The 18,337-nt window shown below is 41.8% G+C and overlaps 1 protein-coding gene across 2 annotated transcripts in view; it reads left to right on the top strand.

Moving 5' to 3' along the window:
* The first annotated feature begins 894 nt into the window (after nt 1–894).
* Nucleotides 895–18,337, top strand: part of FLVCR1 (FLVCR heme transporter 1) — a 63,467-nt gene continuing 46,024 nt past the window's right edge. Inside the window, exons 1-10 of one of the 2 annotated variants that reach the window (XR_008436113.1) lie at nt 895–1,545; nt 4,946–5,090; nt 5,725–5,865; nt 6,178–6,245; nt 6,488–6,591; nt 7,712–7,822; nt 8,818–8,923; nt 9,181–9,292; nt 9,784–9,851; nt 11,236–11,810. Coding sequence is in view for 1 of the 2 variants with exons in the window: in XM_053972450.1 (XP_053828425.1) it covers nt 895–1,545; nt 4,946–5,090; nt 5,725–5,865; nt 6,178–6,245; nt 6,488–6,591; nt 7,712–7,822; nt 8,818–8,923; nt 9,181–9,292; nt 9,784–9,851; nt 11,236–11,298 (1,569 nt within the window). In the remaining variant the exon portion in view is untranslated. Of the gene's footprint in view, nt 1,546–4,945; nt 5,091–5,724; nt 5,866–6,177; nt 6,246–6,487; nt 6,592–7,711; nt 7,823–8,817; nt 8,924–9,180; nt 9,293–9,783; nt 9,852–11,235; nt 16,817–18,337 lie in introns of those variants that run through there. The other variant, XM_053972450.1, reaches the window with a different exon arrangement.

Below are 18,337 nucleotides of genomic sequence, written 5' to 3'. Positions count from 1 at the left end.
TCTGCTGCAATTTGGGCCTCTGTCTCTGCCTATCCATCTCTTATGACTTCAGTACATTTCTCTGCATCACCACTGCAAAGAGATAAATCTTAATATGGCAGGGAAAGGCCCTGGATTTTTCCAGAATGTGCTGGAAGTGGTGTGGCCTATGTGTCCCTGCACAGATGGTGCAGCAGCCGAGGCGCCCTGCCTGTGCCGAGGAGGAGGGGTGAGGGATGAGCCACAAAGCACCAGTCTGTGCCCACCCAGCCTTGCCTGGGTGGACACGCCTGCCACCAAAAAGGTTACAGAAATGAGGTGACGCTGCTCCTTCCTTGGAGATATTGTGGGGATTATTTACATCATTACTATTGCCCTGTTGTGCTCATGCAGCTAGCAAAAGTCACACAGCAAGTGTGTGACTTGTAAGTTCAGTTTAAAAGACTTAAAGAAGTGTGCGTCTCAGTGTGTGTGTGCACATACATCACTCAGATGTTGGGATGTGAGGACTGAGTGGAACAGGACAGGAGCAGGAGTGAGGGGATTGTGCAGATAAAAGGAACCACGAGAAAGATGGACTAAGAAAACGGAAGCAGAGGTGTGAACAAAACAGCCATCTCGATCTCGATATGCATCTCTGCGTATATCCACATGCACACGCTCCCAACACTTCCCAGCAGCCCGGACTGCAGTCTCCGCTCACCGAGCCCACCGCGGCCACAGCAGCGCTGCCGGCTCCGGCGAGCCCCGCCCGCCCTCGGGGCCGCCTCCCGCTCCGCCCTCCGGGCTCTGCTGCCGGGCCCGGCCCCGGGGCGGGGCGGCGGCGAGCGGATCCACAGCCAGGTGACCTTGGCAGGCAGAGCCGGGCTGAGCCCGCCGCCGCCACCGGGGAAGCTGGGTGGGGAGACGGCCGAGATGGTGGAGGACGGCGGCGAGGAGGAGGCGGAGGGGGAGAGCGGGGAGATGCCGACGGCGGCGGCCCCGCTGCAGCGCTGCAATGGCTTCCTGCCCGGCAAGGAGGCGGCGGGCGGCGGCCGGGCGGCCCCGGCGGGCGGCGGGGAGCAGGCGGCCCCGGAGGCCGAGGAGATGCTGCCGGCGGGCGGCGTGCGGCCGGAGGCGCGGCCGGAGACGCGGCTGTCGCGGCGGCGGCTGGCGGTGCTGGCCGTTTTCAGCTGCTACTCGCTGGTGAACGCCTTCCAGTGGATCCAGTACAGCATCCTCAGCAACGTCTTCGCCGGCTTCTACGGCGTCTCCTTCACGCAGATCGACTGGCTGTCCATGGTGTACATGGTGGCCTACGTGCCGCTGATCCTGCCGGCCACCTGGCTGCTGGATGCCCGCGGGCTGCGCCTCACGGCGCTGCTGGGCGCGGGGCTCAACGCGGTGGGCGCCTGGCTCAAGTGCGGCAGCCTGGCCCCCCAGCGCTACCCGCTCACCCTGGCCGCCCAGGCCGTCTGTGCCGTCGCCCAGGTCTTCATCCTGGGGCTGCCCTCCCGCATCGCCTCCGTCTGGTTCGGCCCCACCGAGGTCTCCACCGCCTGCGCCGTGGCTGTGCTGGGCAACCAGGTAGGGAGCGAGCGGGGCTTCGGAGAAGTGGGTTTCCTTGGAGTTCGGCGTCGAGTTAAAAACCAGGTGCTTAAGTGGGAAAAGGCTTTCTCCAGGGTGTGGTGTTGGGAGAGTGGCCAGGTGAGGAAGCGCGGCTGCCCGGCCAGCCTGGCTGTGCAGGAGCCCGGCCATGTGGCAGCGTGTGGCAGCTCACACGCTTCCAGCAGCTGCCGGCCGTTTCCAGCAGCTGCCAGCCGTACATCAGTCGAGACCCTTTTCTGAAGTGGTCCTATTCCACTTCCTCTTTCTCTTGCATTTTGGCACTTGGATTCATTTGACTGAAGGAGGGATGTGTACTACGTGAACTTTCATGAAGAGCCCCAGCGACAACACATATTGGTTTCTGCTTTTTAAAATATGGCCTCTAATTGCCAGGTGCCAGTAGTCAATACCCTGGTGACTCCTGAAGTTTTGTGTAATGCTGTGATAGTTCACATCACTGTTGGGAGCTGATAACTGAGTCATGGATTTCCTCAAGCTCCCTGGTCCTGGCCAGTTTCAGAGAGCTGAAACAGGTGCATCTGAAAGCACAGGTGCAGGTATGATACTTTTTCCTCCTGTAGCCTAATTCTCACCTCCTGCCACTGTCACAGCTTTTTTTTTTTTTTTTCCTCCTGTGGCAAAATCAGCATCACTGATGCAGGCTGAGGTCATAGGTAGAGTTTGGTTAAGATAATGGGGGAATTTGTTTTTTATCATGTGATTCTAATTATTTTATGTTTGTGCACTTTGGATTATGACAGCAGTGACATTAATGTTAAGTATTTACAGTTAGGGCGTACCTAAACCTAGCTGATACCTGGCTGTTCACAGTTCTTCCAAAACGCCTTTTTTTTTTTTTTTTTTTTTTTTTTTTTGCATCAAAGGACTCCAGTGGACAAATCAGCTGTCCCTTTTGGACTGAAGATTTCAGAAATTGTTGGTTGTTTCAGCAGTGAGGCAAAAAGTTTGGATCTGCATCCTGGTATGAGGTTAAAGGTTTCTTTGGCAGCTAATTTTCCCCTCTTCCTGACATGCACCAGGCCTCCCAGTAGCAAGGAGTTACTGAGTTTTCAGTTCTGCAGCAGTGTCAAGTATCCAGCTTGGAGCCTGAAACTGACACTTCACTTGGATGCTGAGATGTGGGGTTAAAGTGGTGCAGGACAGGAGTGGGAGAGCAGGAATTGTGTGGATGGGAACCATGAGAAGGATGGACAAGGGAAGCAGGATCAGGATGTGAACAAAATAAACTGTGGGTATTTCTGGAGTGTATTCCCCTCCAGAAGCTAGGACTTGTGGTATTCACATTCTCTGAACAGAGAGAGACATGATTCTCTCTCCCAGGATTTTTCCTGGGAAGCTGTGAGATGCAGTGCGAAAGCTCAGAGAAAGAAGAAAAGAATTCTTATCTCTATACGCTGCTCCTGTTGTTTGGCACATGTAAATGTGTTATGGAGATTGTTTACCAAAGAGTGATTTGTTAATTGGACACCGGTGAGGTGATGGCTGTTTGGATTGATTGGCCAGTTGGATTAAAGCTGTATCATGACTGTCTGGAGACAGACACATGTTTTTCTTTAGTATCCTTTTAGTATGATATAGTTATAATATAGTATAGTATTAATGTAATATAATTTAGCTTAATAAAAGCAATTTATTCAGCCTTCTGCAACATGGAGTCAGAGCATGGGTCATTGCTTTGATAAGGACTGATCTCAGTGTGTCTGCTGAAGTGCTTGCTGGTACTGTGTCAATAGAACAACAGAATTTCTCTATTCTCACATTTTACTTCCTTAAAAAAAACCCTAAAAACCTCTCAAAAGCTAGATTGAAAGAGTAGCAAGAAGTTAGGCACTTGTAAGTTAGAACTAATGTCTATGTGTCCCATTGCAGTTCTCTTCTGCATATGCATTCCCGTTGGGTCTCACCGCAGTGATAATTGCACAATGTGAACTGTGTAACACAACACGTCGCTATAACCCACTCACTGTACTGGCTAATTGCACAATGTCAACTGTGTAATAGAACAGGTTGCCATAACCCACCCAGCTGTTGGTAATCCAGTTGCTTATCAGATACTGTGTGAAACTTCAGAGCTACAGGGAATGCCGGGACAGCAGGCAGGGGAGGAACAGAGCAGTTATCAAAAATCAGATCTCACTTCTTTGAGATGCAACTGGAACACAAATCACTGGGAATGCAGTGATGTACCTGTCCAGGGTTGTTAGGAGTGCCAGATCTCCACAAGCGTCTTAAATGAGGCACACCGAACTCATTGGAACACTTTCTTCTTTCTGGTCTTAACCTCTCTAGATGTAAGTGATGGAAAATGGTATCACTCGACTTTGTTGGAACATTGTGGGTACTGCATTGGCTACTATTGGGCGAGGAAAAAATATACCTAAAGACAAAAAGTAACTGTGTGCTCTGTTCGTGTTTGTAGGGTTCATATACTGAAGGGTGAGGACAAAAGGAGACAAATTTCTCCTGTGACCATTGGATACTGTGTCGATATGATGGCCTGGGGGGGAAAAAGGTAGCAAACCCCTCATCAGGGTATGCAAAAAGGGTGCTTTGTAAGCGCAGTGGCACACCTCTAATGTGCGTGCTGATTGTTGGTCTTTGGTGCTATTTTTTCATTTAATTTTACCTAAAATAAATGTTCTAACACTTTAAAATGCCATTAAGTTTCGGGGGAGCAGAAGAGAGAAATTGGAGAATAGTCCAGGACTTGTTCCTTCATATTTTAAAAGCTTTATATGTATACCCAAAATTTCAGTTCCTGTTTTATGTCTCTTTAATGCAAAATCAGTTGTTGTGATGGAATTTGCTCCACACATAAACCCACTACAACTTCATTCTGTGATTTTCCTTAGAAATAATTGTTGAGTTTGGTCTTGATAAGGATATTCCTTTGCTCTGCTCTGTCTGTTCTTCAGTAAACCTTGGAGTCAGGCTTTGCTACTGTAGCGGCAGGAGCATGACATCAAATGAAGAACATTTCTACAAGAGTAGCTGGAATCTTGTGTCATCTGTAGCCCTTCAGTTGCGGGAAGATTGAGACAAATTTATGTTCATGTTTAGTTCCTGTGAAAAATTCTTTATAAGAATGAAGATTCTTTTATAAGTACTATGTGTAGTGTAAATATATACACTAAACGCGGTATTGTAGTTCAACTGAGAAGTGAAAAGATTAAACCTGAGTTATGGAAGATCTGGTTGTAAAACAACGTTGAGAGCAACTGGCTCTGAAATGTGATACTAAAGTTTTATTAATGCATATTATGATAACAATTCTGAATTCTACCTGGTAAGAGTTCTCACTTCTGGTAATTTGTATGTTCAGAGGGAACTGATTTTTTTTTTTTTTCTTGCTTTACAGCTTGGTACTGCAATTGGCTTTTTGTTGCCACCTGTTTTGGTCCCAAATACACCAAATGATATTGATCTTATGGCACATAACATCAGCATCATGTTCTACGGAACAGCGATAGTGTCCACACTTCTGTTCTTCTTAGCAGGAGTTGGTAAGTGTTTAAATTACTGGAATTGACATGCTGGCTACAGGGGGTGTTTACAATGTCTCACGTAAAGCAGCTGACTGCTCAAAGTAGCTGAGGTTACAATTTTTCCAGTTTGTGTTCACTTACCTGTTGTGCCAGGGTTAAGCAACAGCCATTTCCTTCTATGTTGTGCTTCACATGGGGTGATTTCTTTCAGAATATTTAGTTCTCTTAGTTTCTTTGCTACAAGGACTTATGATATAATGTGAATTCACTCTGTTAATCTTACAATTTATATACAAAGGTCTTGATGTATTGCAGATGAAGGCTGTGCTGTCTTTAACCCTATTTTGGTAGCAATCAAATGTGACCAGATAACACATCCTTTGTGGCTGTGACTCAGTTCTTCCATGAGAAAATCTAGAAATTGTTTTTCATGCAGTTGTTAAAACTACAAGTCACTCCTACAAGTCACTCTTCTGAAATTCATCAAGCTGAAACACTTCCAAAAAAAAACAAAAAAAAACAAAAAAAAAACAAAAAAAAAACAAAAAAAAAAAAAAAAAAAAAGAAAAAAAAAAACACCAAAAAAACCCCACAACACCACATTAGTTTGGTAGCGATGAATCAAAAAATGTTCCTTCTTCTTTTTCCCCAGTGTTTGAAGAAAAGCCCAAATACCCTCCCAGTCACTCTCAAGCAGTCCTGCAAAATAAACCTCCTGAGGATTACTCCTACAAGCAGTCCATTATTAACTTGTTCAAAAATATTCCATTTATACTTTTGCTAATCAGTTATGGTAAGTGGTAAGATCAGTATCTGCTTGTAGTCTGGTAGAAAGGTTCAGATGTGGGCCAGAAGCACATAGAATTTTAATTGTGGGATTTTTTTTTATGGGGGAGGGAGTGTCAAACTTTTATTTACTCAGGTGCCAGTGCTGGAAAATCCGTAAAGATGCAAAATATCACTTATAGGCCCAGTGAAGAGATTTTACCTGGCACATAAAAGGTTTTGTGTTGTGAGTCTTAAATGTCAGAAGGTGAATTCTTTAGGGTAACAAATCAGCATGGCTGCACCTGGAATGACTGAAGCTTTTTTCTTGGTACTGCAGGTATTATGACTGGGGCATTTTACTCTGTCTCCACATTATTAAACCAGATGATAGTAACTCATTATGAGGTAAGTTTCTTGGATCTTATCTTTCTCTTTTTCACTGTACATTTGCAGAGGTGATGTTTATTTTGTAGGTACTATGTGTGCTCAGACATTTGGTTTCTTTTATACCTCTGTGCAGTTTCTTGTGCCATACAGCTGTGGGAGTCATAGGAATGTTTGTTTGCACTTATGACTGCCAAGAGGTCTGAACTTGACTCTGAATGGAAGCAATTATTAATGAGCACCATATAAATATTTGTTGAAAGGGAGAAGAAGTGAACGCTGGGAGAATTGGCTTGACACTGGTGGTGGCAGGAATGGTGGGTTCGATTATTTGTGGTTTGTGGCTGGATTACACTAAAACATACAAGTAAGTGTGGGTAGGCATGTGTGGGGTTAAGGGTAGGAGAGTGATGCAATTGCATTAGGAAAATACTCCAACATAAGGGCTGAAATGAACTGCTGATGAAATGCAGTTGGTCCCTGATCTTTTAGTGGCCTTGATGGAGAGAAATTTCTGTGGCTACAGTGAAAGCTTGAGACTCCTACTGGTTATTGGCCAAAAGAAGTGAGGGAGCAGAATGCAAAGGGGTTTGTCATCTATTTCTATCTCCTCAGGAGTGTAAGGAAAGCACTGTAGGTCCTACATACAGTGGCCAGGTGGCCCAGTGGGCTTCTTCTCCTAGGAAAGCATAAAGTCTCTAAGCCTACCCTGCATTGTTTTGTCAAATGGCCAGCTGATGGATTCTCAATTTTTTTATGCTACTCCTGATCCTGTTAGTAAGTAATGTTTGCTTTAATTCAGGGGATGATCCATAGAGCAGAGCCCTCTTCTGGCCTAGGAGCTCCTGGGTCCATCATCCATGGTGTGGTGCCCCCAGGAGCGAGCACTGCCCTGGAGCACTGTTTGTGATGGAGTAGTTCTCCCATGTGACTCTTAGTACATTATGTGCCTCTACAAGCGTAATGGATGTTAATGCTGTAGATTGGCTTTGTTTCTGCATGTGTTTTGGCTTACAACTATGTATTTTAAGAATTTGGAAGACATCCCTTCTTCCAGATTCAAAATAAATAGAACACTGTAATGAGATTTGACTTGCCTCTTGGTAGGCTGACTTTTATTGCTAATCGTGTTGGACTCAGCTGCTCCTGTGTTGATGTATTGTGTAATGGACAGCACTGCAGAATGGCCAAGAGGTACAGCATAGCAGAGAACTAAAATAGTCTTAAGGTATGTGCTGTGATTGTCCATTCTTTAAGAGTTTGAGTAAGTGTCCTTAGCCTTGAGTGAAGCAGCCAGATAACAAATGAAGGGTTTAGGAATGAATATGTGCTCACTGCATGCTAAGTTTGAGGCAGAATTACATGAAGCAAATTTTATAGTTTTAGAGTGGCTTATGTGATGTTCATGTTATCCTTCCATGCTTCAGCAATGTGCTATGGCTTTCTATTAACAATGTTAATTTTTTGTTGTTGTTGTTGGGTTGCAGGCAAACTACTTTGATTGTTTACATTCTCTCTTTCATTGGGTTGCTGGTATTTACCTTCACCCTGGACCTCGGATACCTTATAGTAGTGTTCGTGACTGGAGGAGTGCTTGGGTGAGCAATTAAAGAGCACTACAAGACTTACTGCAGTTCTGTTCTGAAACATATTTAAATGTTTTACCTGGATAATTCTGCTGTGTATCCTGTCACCATGGTCTCAGCCTATGCCTTTAGCTCACAGTACAGTTAGGCTTTCACCTTCTGTTACATCAGAAAAAAAGCTAAAGTAACTCACTTTTCAGTAAATTTCATTTACCATTTTAAGGACCTAAGAGAGGTCTCTATGTGGTCAATTTATTTGGTTTCTATTCAAAAAGCTGTCTGCAGTGAAGTTGAAGCTTTCTCTTGACCAGTGTGTAGGTGATTAGAGTTTAACTGAGCAGATCTAGGAAGACTGGCTTCTCTGCATTTTCATTAACCTATACTTTGATAGCTCAGGCAACATGCTGGTTGCTTTGCTTATAGATATCCAATCTAAAAGCCTCAAGAGGTGCTGAGGGAGTGTTGCTGTATTCAGACACAGAGGTCAAGATGAAACTAGAGATGTCTTGAGAGTTTCAGTTTAAAAACCAGTCAACCAATCTCAGCTGCATTAAGCCTCTTCCCATCATCCATCGGTCCCCTCAGCTTCTCCATAGCAGCTTCCAGGAGGTGTTCAAGTGTACAGCCTCACTCCCTACTCATTTTTTTGTCCTCCAGCATGGATATTTGGGCTGATCAAATGATGTTGTTTGTGTGTGTCTTTGATATGAAAGTAATTGGCTTCAAGTATGGAGTGGCTTGCAGACTTGTTTGCAAAGGTTGTTTCCTATGTATGGTGGTTATGGGAAATAGGACAAACATATTTTAACAGCTTTGCCCTAAAGGGAAAGATGTATGGCTAAAATTCTTGGATCATACTGAGGGAACGAAGCAGTCACTATTATTTGGAATTACTGAATTCTGTTAAGCCATGAACACATGACAGTTCAGAGCATCATGTTATGTTTTCTTACTGTTACTACAGATGAAGGCCATGCCTGTCATCCTCTTACTCTCCTCTTCAACAGGTTCTTCATGACTGGCTATCTTCCACTTGGGTTTGAATTTGCTGTGGAAATTACATATCCAGAGTCTGAAGGCACTTCCTCAGGTCTCCTTAATGCATCAGCACAGGTTACAGCATTTTATTTCTTCAAGTGAAGTAATGTTCAGGAATACCACTATGCTCAAGTCTAGGAAGGCTTTCTTAGACTTAGCTAAGTCTCTGTTTTGTTGCTATAGTCCTGTTTTTTTTTTTTTTTTTTTTTTTTTTTTTTTTTTTTTTTTTTTTTTTTTTATTTGATTTCTATAAGATATGACCTGGAACTTTTAAAGATAAAATGATGACTCTTTTCTGTATTATCCTGATGAAGTTACTTGTTTGTTTATAGATATTTGGAATTATCTTTACACTTGTTCAAGGAAAGCTCACAACAGACTACAGTCCTCGTGCAGGAAACATCTTTCTTTGTGCTTGGATTTTTGTGGGCATTATTTTAACAGGTAATTACAAATGCAAGTAATGTAAAAACGTAGGTGCTTTTAGGATGATGTTGCTAATATATGGACAGCCATAGTCTTGAGACCCCCATTTCTTGAGACGTCTTGAATTTGAGACAGATGTCCATCTCCAGAATGGGGCAAGAAATAGAAACAAATGCACAAATGGGGGAAGTTTGCAGTTTTCCAAATGCAAGAAATTGCTGATGCACTCTGGAACTGTGCCAGTGTTTACATATGTTGAATCACAAGTGTGCTGAAAGTGCTGAACTATCAAGTTTTTCTTTAAGTGCTTGTGGTTTAAAAGATTTTATTGTCATTTCCTGCTTTGTGTGCGTTGTGAGGAGTAAGATCAAATTGCGAAGAGCGAATACGGGTATTTTGAAAATGCGCTGAAAGCAGCTTCTGTGTGCTTGCACTCTGCAAACATTTCCCTGGAAGAGCATGTCACTGCAAAGGTGTGAACCAGCTTTCCCTTTTCCTTCTTTTTTCAGCCTTAATAAAATCAGATTTGCGAAGACACAATGTGAATTCAGGGATTATGAACTTGGACGTTAAAGCTGTAAGTGGTGACTCTTTTACCATGGTTGTATTACGTACTTGAATGCTTGACTTCTACTGGCATAACCATATCAGCTGCAAAATAGTACTTGACAAAATCTTATGACTGATTCCATGCTGGTTTTGAACAACAGAGCCACATGGGATGCTGCTCTCACTTACCTGCTTTTCTCCTTAACTCCCATGAAAAAATTGGAAAAAACTTCTGCTCTCAGATTTTTTTTTAATTTTTAAATTTTTCGAATATTTGAATTTTAAGTGGCTAATAATATTTTTTTATTGCTTGAATCTTGCTTTTTCACAATAGTGGGGTAGCATTGTAAATTGTGAAGCCTCTTTGTTTACTGAGTTGTGAGGCCGTCCTATAGACTATGTATTTTATTTAAAATACCTGCAGTTCCTTCAGATGAAGTCAGTGTCTGATAAACAGAAGCCATGCTGGAGTTTCTATGCAGTGCTGCATAAAGAGCTGGGTTTGTTCTTCTGCTGACACTCTCAATTTAAAGGAAGAGTGAGCATAGCATTTTCTGATGATCACAAGGCTCCATGTTTCAGCAGCTTTTCCAAACTACTACTGGTAGAAATAAAGCTCTCAGTGGAAAATTTTTTCAGTGCTGTGGGTTTTTGATTGTTTGGATCAAGATATGATACAGCTTTTTGGAGTCAGATATTACAAGATCCTCTGCCATGCTTCTTTTTGTGTAGGCGTCTTGCATGCCCAGCAGCTTTTGATCATCTGTGACCAACTGCACTCTGTTAGTGTCTGTGTGAGGTTCAGAAACTTCGAGCTGGTGCTGCCTGAGCTAACTTGAGCCTGAAATCTGTGCAGCTGCGTGTGCTCAGTGTGGCATCCTGTGGGTTTCCTAGCCGGGGTTGTGGCTCTCTTGAGTCTGTGCATGACTTCTCTGCTTTCCATTATCACCTCGTTAACTAGCCTAGATCGTCACACAGTTTCATTCATATTAACCGGGGTGTGTAAGAAAAGCTGTAGTCCTTGCCCTGATGTTGCCATGCATGATTGAGACCTGCCTGTGTTAATAATGTTCAATATCACTTAGATACTGAACTTTGGTCAAGATTCTACTGTGGTTAAATGTAACGGAGAAAAAAAAAAGGAAGTTAATCTTCATGTGACAGATATTTATATGCAGTAAATATATACTTTAGAGTTATACTAAGAAACTAAATTCTGTGTTAGGGCTCTTTTTTATTACAAAAAGAAAGGAAAATAGGGTTTTATATAATTTGCTTAATTGGGCTAATTAACTACATATACTGTTGGAGTCTAGCCTAATAATTACCCAAGAATACTGAGTTTGGGAATGATTCTGTTGAATAACACCTTAATTCCTGTTGTGTTTTTATTTTTTTATCTCCCTCTTCAGGTACCAGTTGACAGTCCTGTAGAACCTGAAAGCACTACATTAAAGATTCAGTCAGCTTTATGAAGCTGAAGGAAGGTGACTCAGAAACGCACAAGTTTGGTTAGATACAGAATGATATGAGCTAGTGTAATCACTGGATTTGTGTGTACGAGTAGTGAAATGTGTTTGTTGATATTGGTGGTAGTTGTGTACTGGAAGCTATGAAGATGCTCAGTTCATTTTGCTCAAGATGCAAACAATTCACCTTTGTATGGAATATTTATTTTAACATTTTCAAGTCTTGCAGTTTCATTAGTAAAGAGCTGTGTGAACACTCCACGGTAGGGAGATTTGCATTCAGGATGCATACTTGAAAAAAAAATCAGGAATCTTGAAGTACAGTTGTCATGATCAGAAGTGTCTATTCTTTTCTTGTTCAGTCTTGCTCGTGCATTTGAAAAGTGAAAGGGTAGGGAAATGCACAGCAGGAGGACGTTCACAAGTTCATTTTTTATTTTAAATGTATCTGTATTTGAATATAAGCCAATGATTCCTTCTGGAAAAGTGATAGCACAATACTGAAAACAAGAGATGATGTGTGTTTTTCATACTGGCATCTGACATTTCTTTTGCCTTGAAACTTCTTTATAGGTATCAGAAGGCAGATAAGAGAAAACACTGTTCTTGCTGTAGTTTCATTGTAGCATTTCTGGGGAGATTTAAAAAGTTTCCCGCTAGATAAATTGGAGAAAAAACATTTCTTATTAAATACAGTAAAAAGGAGGACAAAGGCCTTTGATATCTCTGTTTTGAAATACTTATAAGCAATGGAACACTACCACACAAGTTTCCTCCACAGAATATTTTGAGTGCTTTCTCAGTTAAAGAGAGAGGAGTACGTGTTTACAAAGAGCCAGTGCCTTTACTTTGTAAAGAAGATCCCTGCCTCATCTTGAGTTTAATCAGTGCTGCTGAAGAAATTCCATTTTGTGTGTTAAACCTCTGAATATTTGTGGAGTATCAGAAAACGTGTTCTGTCCTTTTTATGAATTGTATCACTTGTCTCATGTGAAATTCCAGTGCTTGTGTAACTTAAATCATGTCTTTTGCAGTTTGTTAAAAGCTGTAAGGATGACTGAAAAGAAAATAGTGATATTTTTACTTTTTCTGATCAAGTATTTTCTTTTATACCATCTGAGCTGCAAAATGAGCAGACATTATTAACAGTGACTTTTTGTTACTTCATTTATCTGTATTTGGGATGGGGGTTTCTCAGTGCAGTGCTTTTGAAAATTTTCTCTTTACCTTGTGCTCTATCTACACACCCACAGAACTGATAGCACTACAATGATACTATTGCTGGGGAAGTCAGACCTGGGTTAGTGGACTTTTTGGAAACATTTCCTTTTTAGCTCAGCAAACTGAGCCTGCAAGTTCAGTACCATCAGTGATGCTGTGTCTTTGAGTCCCACAGATGCAGTGCCATCCAGAAGGTGGAATCCTGCTCGAAGTTTCCCACAGATTGTTGCTGTTGGGTATGGGGAATTATTTAACTCTGTGCTGGTTTCAGCTGGGCTAGTTAATTTTCTTCACAGCGGCTGGCATGGGGCTGTGTTTTGGATTTGTGCTGAACACAGGGTTGATGATACAGAGATGTTTTTATCATTGCTGAGCAGGGCTTACACAGAGCTAAGGCCTTTTCTGATTTTCATACATCAGAAAAGGCAAGGAAGTTGGGAGTGCATGGAATGTTGGGAGGAGACACAGCCAGGACAGGTGACCCCAGCTGACCAAAGGGATATTCCAGACCACAGGACATCATGTTCAGTGTATACAGTGGGGGGCAGAAGGAGGAAGGGAGGGATGTTTGGAGTGATGGTATTTTCTGCCCAAGCAGCCATTTCACTTGGTGGGGATGGCTGAGTACCTGCCTGCCCATGGCAAGCAGTGAATTAATTCCATGTTTTTCTTTGCTTGTGTGTGTGGCTTCTGCTTTCCCTATTAAGCTGTCTTTATCTCAACCCATGAGTTTTCCAGCTTTTACCCTTCTGATTCTGGCCTCAGTCCCATTGGTGGGGAAGGAAGCTAGCAAGTGGCTGCCTGGGGCTTGGTGGATGGCTGGGGTTAAACAACAACAAACTCCCAAGTTTAGTCTCTAAGTACAATAAATATAATTAAAAGCTTCTTATTATTTTGCTGTAGACTCAGGAAAATCCTTTTGTATAAAAAGGGCCCTGAAAGCTTATCTTTCTAAACTTAGCCTCTAAATGTGATGATCTTGATTTAAACATTTTGTATGATAAATGCTTTAGACAGGGGAAGACCTATCAGAACAAACAAAGCACACTTGGAACACTTGCCTTGCCAAAAAGGGTTCATGTCTCTTTGCCAGGTCCAGTGCTAGGGAGAAAATGACCAGGCCTTGCTGCTTCTGGAGAGGTGAACTCTAGAAGAGTCCACTGCTGAAGCAGCTGAATATAGGAAAAGTCACTCTTGGCTATTCAAGTGGCAGGCAAGGGTATAGGAGTGAAAGTAGAGATGCTTGCATTATGTCAGTCCTTTACATTGAAGCTGCCCCATCAAGGGATGTACAGGTTTTCAGCCTGACTCAGAAAAGTGGAAGTTTCTGCCTTGTGACATACGTGAGTGGCTTTTCCCTTTGGAAAAATGATAGTAATGTGTGCCAAAATATATATATGTTTTTCATCAAGATACAGATACAGAAAATATTTATGTTCATGGCCCATGCATGGTTGCTTTGACTTTTGGTTTTGCAAAATCTTAACAAGATAATATTTTTGTAGTTTTGGGGAATTGTTTTCAAATGTCCAGTCTTTGGCAGTATCCAGGATGTTCGCTGTTCAGTATACACTGTTCAAAATAAAAGATTGAGTATTTTTGTTCCATTCTTAAAATTTATTTTTCAATTCCTTTCTTCACTACTAGTTTCCAGTTTCTTTAGTTATCTTCAGCTGATTATTGAAAAAATATTCTAGTTCTGGCTCCTTGTGTTTATCTTCTGCCAAATTACTTGGCTACGTTCTGAAAAGGTTGAAAGAAGATTTTGTCTTGCTGGAAACCCTGCTGGGTCCCTGAAAAGAAAATATTCCTAATAATGAAGGCTTAATTACATCCTGGATTTAATATTCCCCTTCTAAAAGGAGCTTGAAAGTTGGAAACCTATGAGCTATTTTCAGGCAATTATAAAGTATTTAAATGAAAGGCTCAGCAGGAGAATAAAGAGCAAATAAAGAGCAAATCAGTATTTTTTATGTGATAGTTTTATCATCTGTCAAGAAATTGAGGTTCTAGCTTATGGCAGAAATAAATTTGGAGTAGCTGAGGCTTTGTGGTTTTTGCTTTTTAATTTTCGGGTTTTAGCAGCCAACAGCCACTCAATCAAACATAGAATCATAGAATGTTAAGAGATTGGAAGGGACCTTAAAGATCATCTGGTCCCAACCCCGCTACCATGGGCAGGGACACCTCCCACTAGACCAGGCTGCTCAAGGCTCTATCCAACCTGGCCTTGAACACTGCCAGCGTTGGGGTGTCCACAACCTGTCTGGCCAACCTGTTCCAGTGTCTTACCATCCTCACAGTAAAAAAAATATTCCTGATTCCAAATTAAATTCCCTTTCAGTTTGTACCCATTTCCTCTTGTCCTATCACTACAATTCCTGACAAAGAGTCCCTCCCACTTTCCTGTAGTCCATCTTCAGATAGTGGAAGGGTCCTATGGGTTCTCCAAACAACCTTCTTAGCCTGGAAATTCCACATGCATTTGGAATTGCAAATAGGGTTTCTGACTCTTAGCCTTCAGATCCTGGCTCAGCCCTCCAGCATGAGTAGAATTGGGGGCTAAAAATCCTAGCTCCTTAAAAAAAGTAATTGTATCATGAACTGAATTGCACATCAACTAGGAGAGGATGGTGTAAGAAACCAAAGGAGGAGAGGCATCTCAGTCCCATGCATCAGCTTCTGCTTTTCAATTTGCTTTTTATCCGAGTGTTTCAGGAGAGCTCTGGAGGATGCAAGAGAACACACACAGTGGGGAGCATAAACAAGGGGACTGCCCCAAGTTCCCAGGAGTCCAGCAGGTTGTGCAGTTGATAACTTTCAGCTACAAAATTCAGAGATTAGTGTTAACATTAGTTCTTATCTTAGCATTTCTTCCCAGCCACAGTAAACTTTTGGTAATTTCAGTGGAAGAGACTCAGAGAACATTGACACATTTTTATTTAGGATTCCTGGCACGGCCTTAAACCCCTCATTTCTATTGGCTGGGTGTGAAAATACCAGACCTGTAGGATAGAGTCTGGAATTGCTGGTAGGTAAGTCCCTCAGAACAAGTATTTGTAGATGGGTGCTTGTCTCTTTCTGTTTGTAAATGCCCATGGTTTGTGAGGAAGAAAGAGCAAGGGAAGAAGTAGCAAGAATACATATGAATAATTTCAGATTAATAGTGATGCCTTGAGAGGCTACCTAGAACACAGGCTAGACAGTGTTAAAGGAGTAAAGTAGGTATTTATTAAAAAGGCCTTCAAAGGAAACACCTTGGGCAGTACAAGAGCATGGCCAGGGCTACACCCAAGATGGGTGATGGGTCACACGTTTTCACAGTCTTATAAGTTTTGGTCCATTTACATTTTGGGTTAATTGTCCAATTACAGCTTCAGGTTATGAAGTCCCATCCTCCCAGATTGCTCTCCTTAATTCACTGTTGTTTATGCTTTTTGAGTCTGAAGCTGCAACGGTGTCCTTGGTTCTCAAGCTGGAAAAGGATTGTTTTGTCAAATTAAACTGTGAAAAGAATTTGCTAACACTCTATATGAACTTCAAAGTTACATACTAATGCTGTACAGAATCTGGAAAATATGAAAGCTAAAACTTAAGGCATCAATAGGGCTTTTCTAACTTCAGCCTCTTGGTCATCTCTTTTGTTCAAGGCAATCTGTTGTTTCGGAGACAATCAGTGGAGTGTGTAATTAGAGCTGCCAGCCCATGTTGCCTAATGAAAAAATGTTTTTTTGAGAAATATTTGTACTACCTTGTGCATCTACAACCAAGTGAAATTCGGTTAGGCTGTAAGCATTTATTGTTTTCCTTTTCCATTTTGTGAGCTGACTAGTTTTTCTGTGTGAATGGGAATGTGTGACCTTTACAATTGTTTTCAATACATGTATGTACCTCCTTCTCAAGTGTTACAGGTTATTGATGTTTCGTGGAGCACAAGCTGTCATTTTACACAGTAAGACATGATTGCCCCCAGCCCCACCATTCGGTCTGAATTCTGTGAAGAGGGAGAAGTGATGTTAATGCAGGAACTCGAATGAATTTAAGCAAAAAAACTTCCTAAGAGAAATGTATTTCTGTGTAAGACCCATGTTATTTACTGCTCATGTCTTTGTTCTACTCATGAACATACCAAATGTGTTTTGCTGTAATACTTTGGTTTTGTTAGTGTCCAATTTTTTATTTCAAGAGAAAATTAAAAGTTCTGAATGAATATTCTCCGATTGCAATACTGTATGTATGTGTATATGTGGATGGCATCATTCCTTACCATTCTATGTTACTAATAAAGTATATAATGCCTAAATTGATTGGAGCCAGTAGTAATATTTTTGATGGCTGCTAATACAGCTGCTAATCTAAAGTGATTTTTTTTTCCTTAGAACTTGCCTTTTAAATGTAGGAAAATATAAGTGTATGACTTACTGTGTCATTAATAAACATACTTGTACATGCAGAGTGCATGTATGCAGCATATAGAAATTTATTTTACACAAGAATATTGGCATCCAGAGACATTTTCTTGGGGCGTGGAATTAAAATACTATCATTGGTAGTTGAGTTGTACTGCTCTAGCACAGAGACTTCTCCTTTGCTTTGGAAGAGGTCTGTGAGGAAATGAAAGGGCAAGTTAACCCCTAAAGCAGAGTGATCCAAAGGCAGCTTCTTGAGAGTAGTGCAGATATTATTTTAATAAAGCACTTGGTTGCCTAAAGATTATCTGGGGAAAGAGAATAGGATAACTTCTGAGACAGGATAGAACTGAGACATTACATTCAGTTACGGCTAAAATCAGAGGGAGCACAGCAGAACCCTTGTGAACACTCTGCAAGGGTTCTGTCACCTACCCTCAGGCATTTAGCCAAGGTGTGAGCCAGGCAAATTTGAGGAACCTGCTTCAAAGTATGTAGAGTCGTGGTAAGAAAATGTTTCATTTTTTTAAAAATCTCACTTCTCCACAAAGCTGGGATTCTCTCTCAGCTATTTTGGTATAGGAGATGCTTCACAGAAGGAGGCTGCATGTGCTGCAGAGCACAGCAAACACAAGCCTTGCGTCATAAAGCAATGCAGTTCAACACTGGGTTGAACTTTCAGGGAGGTTCTTTGTTTTACAACCAGGACCACAAGGTCATGTTCCTCTTAAGGTACCTCTATGAAATTTGCAGGCAATATCCCCAGTTGCCACTGTAATTTAAACATTCCCACCGCTAGGAAGGAACAATCCCAGAAATTTATTATTGTCTACAGTTTCTTTGGCATTGGAGTTTTGGGGTTGGTCGTTTTATTTCTTTTTTTCTGGTTAGATTCTCGATCCTTCCAAGAAAACACTAGAAACCTCATCAGGTAAATGGGAAATGTGAAGCCATCCCAGCTATGATTAGTCAGATAATTATTCCTTTAGCTGGGAGGAGGCTCTGTGATCCAAAGCTAACAATTATTACCCCTTCCAGAAAGCGATGTGGTTTGTGCATGGATAAAATAGGCAGATGCCTAACAATCCAGCTGCTTCCTGGGCTGGAAAGGTTTCTTAGAAGTCTGCTGGATTTCCTTCTGTCTGTGCTTCACAATGAACTAACCCTCTCTGACCATGTTCTAAATCAATATTTACAGCTCTGTTTAACAACAACTTTTCAGAAAACAAAACAATAATATCCTGAACTTTGTAGAAAGGACTTCAGCAGATATGTCACAAAGGATAAGTGTTGGCAATGGTTGGGCATAATTACTGATTTGTAATTGTATATTTGTAAGTAACGAGCTAATACTGCTTAATATAAGGGATCAAAATTCAGCCTCTAGGATGCTAATTTCCAGCGCTTCCTCAGTA

The sequence above is a fragment of the Vidua macroura genome, chromosome 3 (genome assembly GCF_024509145.1).
Source record: "Vidua macroura isolate BioBank_ID:100142 chromosome 3, ASM2450914v1, whole genome shotgun sequence".
NCBI lineage: Eukaryota > Metazoa > Chordata > Aves > Passeriformes > Viduidae > Vidua > Vidua macroura.
This window is presented reverse-complemented; position numbering and strand designations above follow the sequence as displayed.